At 62.2% G+C, this 6,475-nt stretch overlaps 2 protein-coding genes across 3 annotated transcripts; one reads left to right on the top strand and one right to left on the bottom strand.

The window, feature by feature from the left end:
- The first annotated feature begins 245 nt into the window (after positions 1–245).
- Paqr6 (progestin and adipoQ receptor family member 6) lies at positions 246–3,928 on the top strand. Of its 2 annotated transcripts, XM_046421722.2 has the most exons (8): positions 247–322; positions 840–915; positions 1,325–1,452; positions 1,537–1,742; positions 1,843–1,969; positions 2,271–2,367; positions 2,518–2,668; positions 2,962–3,928. In XM_046421722.2, the coding sequence occupies exons 2-8, from the start codon at positions 865–867 to the stop codon at positions 3,234–3,236; spliced, it is 1,035 nt and encodes a 344-aa protein (XP_046277678.1). In that variant the 5' UTR covers positions 247–322; positions 840–864; the 3' UTR covers positions 3,237–3,928. The 2 variants fall into 2 exon arrangements, with proteins under 2 accessions (XP_046277680.1, XP_046277678.1); XM_046421724.2 differs by lacking the exon at positions 2,518–2,668 and having other exon boundaries at positions 246–322; positions 2,240–2,367.
- An 85-nt stretch (positions 3,929–4,013) lies between these two features.
- On the bottom strand, positions 4,014–6,397 carry Bglap (bone gamma-carboxyglutamate protein). The gene is made up of 4 exons (XM_046421729.2): positions 4,912–6,397; positions 4,703–4,741; positions 4,467–4,536; positions 4,014–4,279 (listed from the first exon to the last, which is right to left on the bottom strand). Exons 1-4 carry the CDS (start codon positions 4,973–4,975, stop codon positions 4,147–4,149), a joined length of 306 nt encoding a protein of 101 aa, XP_046277685.1. The 5' UTR covers positions 4,976–6,397; the 3' UTR covers positions 4,014–4,146.
- Positions 6,398–6,475: the final 78 nt, after the last annotated feature.

Here is a 6,475-nt window from a genome sequence, read left to right on the forward strand (position 1 = left end):
TGAGGCGCAGGGACCAGGCACCCTTGTTCCCAACCTTCAGCACCCAGTTCCCTGAGGACCCAAACTCTTGAATGACACAAGTAGAGGCCTGGGTGAGGCCCAGACCCGCGCAGCTCAGACTTGGCAGGAAGAGGGGTGGGGCTGGCTGCGGAGTTGCTGGAAAGTTTTGGCCTGGGGACACGGGGAGTGTCCTTTTCTCCCTCTTGGGTGCCCGCCCACCTCCAAGCCCATCCCCTCGGCTGGTGCCAAGGAATGCAGGGGACAAGCAGCCTGAGAGGCGGGCGGGGCAGCAGAGCTGCAGCCACCGGGAGGCACTGCACAGGTCTGGGATGAGGGGCCTGGGGCTCAGGAGGGGCAGGGACCCGAGTATCCCCTGGGCACAAGTGTAGTCCTCAGAGAAGACCAGGACCCAATTCCTTGCCCACTGGATGGCATCCTTCTTCCAGGGAGTTCCCCCAGGGCAGGTTTCAGTGCTCTACCAGGCACCAGGGCTCTCTGCTGGAGGGGGCGCTCAAGCCTCCGCTGGCCTCCAGGTGTCAGGGTCCTTCCTGAGGCCAAGAGAGCACTAGGGGGCCGACTCCAGGGGATGGGTTGACGCAGGGCCCTCTGCTCCAGGCTGAGGCTGACAGCCTCTCCAGTGGGGAGTGAGAAAGGCAGGGCTCTGTGGGGCTCCCTGAGGGAGCCTGGCCAGCCTACCCTGGCCGGGAGGAAGCAGCCCGTGGCCACCAGCCACCACGCAGGCGCCCAGTCCTGGGCTGAGTAACCAGGTCTAGCCTGCGCCCCGGGGAAAGCGGCCTGTGGATGGGCTGGTCCCTGACGCTCCCCCACTCTATCTCCAGGTCCACGTGGAGCTGCCGGGCCACCATGCTCAGCCTCAAGCTGCCCCAGCTCCTTCGAGTCCACCAGGTTCCCAGGGTGAGGGCCTCGCCCACCAACCCTCTCTCCCCAGAGGACTGTGGGCGACGTTTTTCTTTGGCTCTTGAGGAGATCCCCCTGCAGCAGTTTCCTGTCCTCCTGTCCCCTCCTAGGCGGCTTGCCCGGCTCGGAGAGCGTGTGCCCCTCCCTAGAGCCCACAGCGCCCCCATTCAGACTCCTCCAGTCTGCCCTGTGGCCTCTCCACGCCCATCTTGTCCCCCGTCCTGGCTCTTCTGTTTCTCATCTGTTCTGTGGGTACTGGGGCCATGTAAGATGGGGGTCAGATTTGGTTCGTCTTTGGGGACCCGTGACGTCGTGCGCATCCTCTTCACCGGCTTCTAGAGGTCTTTGGCGGACGGAGCGGGCAGGGCACAGTGACTGCCCCTCTCTCCCTCCACCACGACCCCAGGTGTTCTGGGAAGACGGCATCATGTCGGGCTACCGGCGCCCCACCAGCTCCGCCTTGGACTGTGTCCTCAGCTCCTTCCAGATGACCAACGAGACGGTCAACATCTGGACCCATTTCCTGCCCACCTGGTGAGGGGCGCTCTGCTCCAGGGCGCAGCCTGGGCCGGGAGCGCGGGGCAGGGTGGCGGCCTGAGCCCAGCCCTCCCGCCGCAGGTACTTCCTGTGGCGCCTCCTGGCGCTGCTCGAGGGCCCGGGCTTCCGCGCCGAGCCCTACGACTGGCCCTTGCTCATCTTCCTGCTGCCCGCCTGCCTCTACCCCTTCGCGTCGTGCTGCGCGCACACCTTCAGCTCCATGTCGCCCCGCGCGCGTCACATCTGCTACTTCCTGGACTACGGCGCGCTCAGCCTCTACAGCCTGGGTGAGCCGGCGGCGGGTCGCGGCGGGAGGCGGGGCCGGGCGGGGGACCTCGGGAGGCCCGGGCGCGCGGGCCTCAGCTCCTGCCGCGCCGCTCCCCGCAGGCTGCGCCTTCCCCTACGCCGCCTACTCCATGCCGGCCTCCTGGCTGCACGGCCGCCTGCACCAGCTCTTTGTGCCCGCCGCCGCCTTCAACTCCCTCCTGTGCACCGGCCTCTCCTGCTACTCCCGGTGGGTGCTCCGGCGCCGCCCCCGGGGAAGCGAGGGCGAAGCCAGGCCGAGGGACAGGAGAGGAGAGCTGGGAGGCCACAGGCCAGCCCTTACGCACCTACACATGCCCAACTGTCTGTTCATTCCACAGCCTGTCCTTAGCCCCATATTACAGACGTGGCCATTTATATAGGGAGGCGTGCGACCTAAGGGCTTTCCTAGCCAGTAAGCTTCATTGACACCCATTTGGCTCAAGCTCCCCTTGCCCTTCTTGATCCCTGCCTGAGCCAGGAATGGCGACCAGCCTGTCCGTGTCTCCCAGGTTCCCAGAACTAGAAAGTCCTGGGTTCAGCAAGGTCCTCCGCACGGCGGCCTTCGCCTATCCCTTCCTGTTCGACAACCTTCCACTCTTCTACAGGGTAAGGCTGCCGGGCCCGCCCGGCTTCCTCCTGACCCGTCTCCCCCAGCCCTCTCCCTGCTCTCCAGGCTCAGCACCCTGGCCAGGTCCCAGACCCATCTCCGACTCCGCTCAGAGGCCCTCTCCACCAGCCATGCTTTTCCTCCGCCAGCTGGGGCTGTGCTGGGGCCGGGGTCACAGCTGCGGACAGGAGGCGCTGAGCACCAGCCACGGCTACCATCTCCTCTGTGCCTTGCTCACTGGCTTCCTCTTTGCCTCCCACCTGCCAGAGCGGCTGGCGCCTGGGCGCTTTGACTATATCGGTGAGGATATGCCCGTCCGGCCCTGGACGGGGCCAGGGAGACAATTTCCCAGGGCAGGAGTGAGCTAGGTAGAGAGATTTCACAGCCCAAGGGTGGGCCCTTCCTCAGAAACAGCGAAACTAATACACTATGCAGGGGCTTTATGCAAATCAGCTCAGTCCCCCTTCTAACAATTCTGGGAGTCAGGGTTTCTTACAGGGGAGTAGGAGGACAGGTGACTTGCCCTGGGTTACAGAGTGGGTCAGTGAGCCTTGGGAATGGGTGTGTGCCTGACCTGCCCACCCTCCCTCCAGGCCACAGCCATCAGCTATTCCACATCTGTGCAGTGCTGGGCACCCACTTCCAGCTGGAGGCGGTACTAGCTGATATGGGATCACGCAGAACCTGGCTGGCCACCCAGGAACCCCCCCTGGGCCTGCAGGGCACAGTGGCCACCCTGGGCCTGGCAGTGGCTGGGAACCTGGTCATCATTGCTGCCTTCACAGCCTCCCTGCTTCGAGCCCCTGGGACCTGCCCCCTGCTGCAAGGTGGCCCGCCAGAGGGGGGAGCTCAGGCCAAGCAACAGTGAGACTCATCCCTGACCTTGGCCTGGAGGGAGGCAGAGACCAGGACCCAGTGCTGCTGTGGAGCCCAGACCAGGCCTGATAAGGTGGGGACACATCTGAGCCTGGAGCCAAGAGTAGCTGAGGAGAGAGGGAGGGCAGAAGAGAGGAGGGACAGACGGAGGGAACTGGCAGAGTGCGAGGGCCGTGAGGGGCTCTTGGAGGGAGTGGGGTAAGTGCCGAGGGTCTGTGAGGGGAGATGGGAGGAGATGCGTGTGTCCAGGTTGGAGCTGCCCCCGGGCCCTATTGGGGGCTGAAGCAGGGAGTGTCGGGCCCTTTCACCGGGCCCATCTCTGGTGCTCCCCGAAGTATCCGCTCAGCCCAGAAGAACTGACTTGACTAACCTAGGCCTTTCCTGAATGCTTATTAACCAGCCAAGGGCCACACATTGGCTCCCCACCCCCCAAAACAAGGTAGCACCTTCTTTGCCAGCACCTTTTTGCCTAGTGATGAATCTGTCCTGGTCACAGCTGAATACTCAAGATGTCCAGGCCTTCAGGGGCTGGTGTGTTTGCTGTGCCATGGCTGATTCAGTGGACTGGTGTGGGAGGGGTGCTGGGCCAGAGCTGGGAAGCCTAGTTAGCCTTAGGAAACCACCTTCCATGCTTTCTGGAACAAAGCAGCTTCGATAAATAAACAAACAGGACTTCGGGATGCACTTTCTGGGACTGAAGAAGGCGACACTTTCTCTCCACTCCATCCGCCAAGCCCCTCCCCCACAGAATGGACAGACTCACAGCCCATCAATTCCTCCTCTGGACTTTATTTTGGACCAGCTGGGATGCCCACACTGGCAGGGCAGAGGGACCGAGGGGGAGGCGAGGGAGGAGTCCTGGCGCAGAGCCAGAGCAGGGCTGCCACGGCCAGCACAGACACCTAGGCTGGGGTCCCGTAGAAGCGCTGGTAGGCGTCCTGGAAGCCGATGTGATCAGCCAGCTCGTCACAGTTCGGGTTGAGCTCACACACCTCCCTCTTGGGCTCCAGGGGATCCGGGTAGGGAGCTGGGGCTCTGAGAAGTCCCACACGGTGGCATCACTCCTCATGCAATATGCTCACCCTCTATTCCAACTGCATGCGGACTCCAGAGTGCTTACCAGGAGGGACCCCCTGTCTGTCCCTATTAAAAGCCACTCCCTACCATGGCTCCTCCCAGCACATCCGCAGGTGCAGGGCCCTGCTCAGCATCTCCTACTTACCCCAGCCCATTGTCCACGAAGCGCCTGGGTCTTTTCACCACCTTGTTGCCCTCCTGCTTGGACATGAAGGCTGTGGAACATGGAGAAGAGGGCAGGGGTCAGGTGGTTCCAGGCTTGGGACAATAAGTAGGGGAGCAGGCAGGCCTTCCTGACAGGCAGGAGTCAGCGGGCGACAGGGAATGGGACTGAAGGGCGTAGGGCAGAGGGGGTGCCAGGAGCCCCTACCAGGCCCATACCTGTATCTTTGCCAGACTCTGCACCACTGGGCTTCGCATCTGCAAAGAAAAGGTGCCCAGCTCACCCCTGGCTCACTCCAAGGGCCCTCATCCTCCTTCCCCTACTTCTCTGGTAGCTTGTTCTTCCCGCTTCTCCCTCCACAAGGACAGTGTGGGCCTGCAGAAGGGTGTCCAGACTGGAAGAAAAGGGGAGAAGTGGGGGTACTCACCTGCCCGACCAGCGAGGCAGAGTGCAGCCAGGGCCAGCAGGGCAAGCAGTGTGAGGGTCCTCATGGTGTCCGTTGGCACTGTCAGGACTGCTGCTGGAACTGGTCTGCCTCTTCCTGACTCCAGCACTCTTTATACCACCCCAGAGATGAGGGGGCTACGCCCACATGGTCAAGCAGGGCATGGGGAAGCGGCCAGGGCTAATTGGGGGTCATCTGCCCTGGCTCTGTAGGCCAAACCCCAAAGGATACTGTGGTTGGGAGTGATGAAGGAGGACAGCCACAATCAGAGGCTGCCAGGCTCTTGACATCACCCCTGGCCCCTGCCCTAGGGGGCTGTCCAGATCCCTATACCCTTCTCCATTCTGTGAGACTGCAGCCTCCGCCCAAGTCCTGGCTGGGATCTAAGTGGAACGAGAGAGGAAGGGGGTGCTCAGGTCTAAAATAGGCTCCAGAGCTCCAGCTCTCTTAAGGCCTATGATTTGCACTGTCTGCCTGCGGGGCAGGAGCCAAACCTAGGGAGGGAGTGCCAGCAATGGCCTCATCCACCCAGCAGACATCAAAGGCCGGCGTGGTGTGGGCCACTCAACTGCTTCAGGAACAGAAGGGGTCAGGGCAGCACAGGTCCAAGAGTCAAAGCCAACAGATACAGTAGGGCTGGGTGTATGAGGACAGCCTCTCCATTTCTGGGCAGGCCAGGTGGCTAAGTTCCAGGTATGAAAGGGCACTGTGGTAGGGGACCCAGCAGGGAGGACCTGGAGGAGTGTAAGACAGAATGCATCTCTGGGCTGCTGACCCTCCGATTCTCCTACCCCTGCAGCCTCCCCAAGGTTAACAGCCTCAGGGAGGGACCTGCCTCCCCCAGTCCTCCAGGAAGGCCCGCAGGTCCCAGCCTGAAAACCCCAGCCCACACCTGAGAGCTGCCACTGCCTCCAGCCGGCCTAGCAAGGAAGGGTGGCCCGGCTCCTTCCCCCGGCTGACCAGTGTCCTCACTCACACCCCTCGGGGCTGGAGGCCGCCTGCCCACTCTGACAAATACACACAGCACTCGGTGAGGTGGCTGCGCAGGACGGAGGCGTCTGGATTATTAATGCCGCAGCTCCACAGGGCAGAGGAGGGCAGAGGGAAAGATGAAGCTTGGGCTGTTGGTGGGGAAAGAGGTAAAAGCTGGAGCCACTCTGATGTCTTCCAATTTGTCCCCAGTGCTTCTGTCCAAGGGGCTAGGGTGTGGCCCATACCAGGGCAAAAAGCTTTGCCCTCCACCCAAAACCGTCCCCCTTCCTCTCCGGTCCTGGTGGCCCTGGCTGGAGAAGAGCACAGTGGAGAAGCAGTCATGAGTCACATTGTCCTGAGGCCCAACTATCCTGGAGGCCTCCACCATGGACACTTAATCCAAATGTCAAAGAGAAGGTAGGGTGGGACGAAGAGTGACATACCCTTGACAGCTCATCCTGACTTTGGGGGACCCAGGTGTCCCACTTTCTGTGAAAACGGGGCTCTGCTGCCCTTGGCACATGATGGTCACATACAACTGCCCTATCCAGCCTGGACTGACCAAGCCCTTGCC

The sequence above is a fragment of the Marmota monax genome, unplaced genomic scaffold, assembly GCF_021218885.2.
Source record: "Marmota monax isolate L192 unplaced genomic scaffold, Marmota_monax_Labrador192_F-V1.1 WCK01_AAM20220418_F8-fsc00108, whole genome shotgun sequence".
In the NCBI taxonomy this organism is placed as follows: domain Eukaryota; kingdom Metazoa; phylum Chordata; class Mammalia; order Rodentia; family Sciuridae; genus Marmota; species Marmota monax.

What these genes read in the sequence shown, in the direction of transcription:
- Paqr6 (XM_046421722.2), top strand. Translation starts at nt 865, where the DNA reads ATGCTCAGCCTCAAGCTGCCCCAGCTCCTTCGAGTCCACCAGGTTCCC. An exon ending in ACCTTCCACTCTTCTACAGG is followed by an intron (nt 2,368 to 2,517) that starts GTAAGGCTGCCG and finishes TTCCTCCGCCAG; the next exon opens with CTGGGGCTGTGCTGGGGCCG. An exon ending in TGGGCGCTTTGACTATATCG is followed by an intron (nt 2,669 to 2,961) that starts GTGAGGATATGC and finishes CCCTCCCTCCAG; the next exon opens with GCCACAGCCATCAGCTATTC.
- Bglap (XM_046421729.2), bottom strand. Translation starts at nt 4,975, where the DNA reads ATGAGGACCCTCACACTGCTTGCCCTGCTGGCCCTGGCTGCACTCTGC. An exon ending in CTGCCTCGCTGGTCGGGCAG is followed by an intron (nt 4,742 to 4,911) that starts GTGAGTACCCCC and finishes TTTTCTTTGCAG; the next exon opens with ATGCGAAGCCCAGTGGTGCA. An exon ending in AGAGTCTGGCAAAGATACAG is followed by an intron (nt 4,537 to 4,702) that starts GTATGGGCCTGG and finishes CATGTTCCACAG; the next exon opens with CCTTCATGTCCAAGCAGGAG.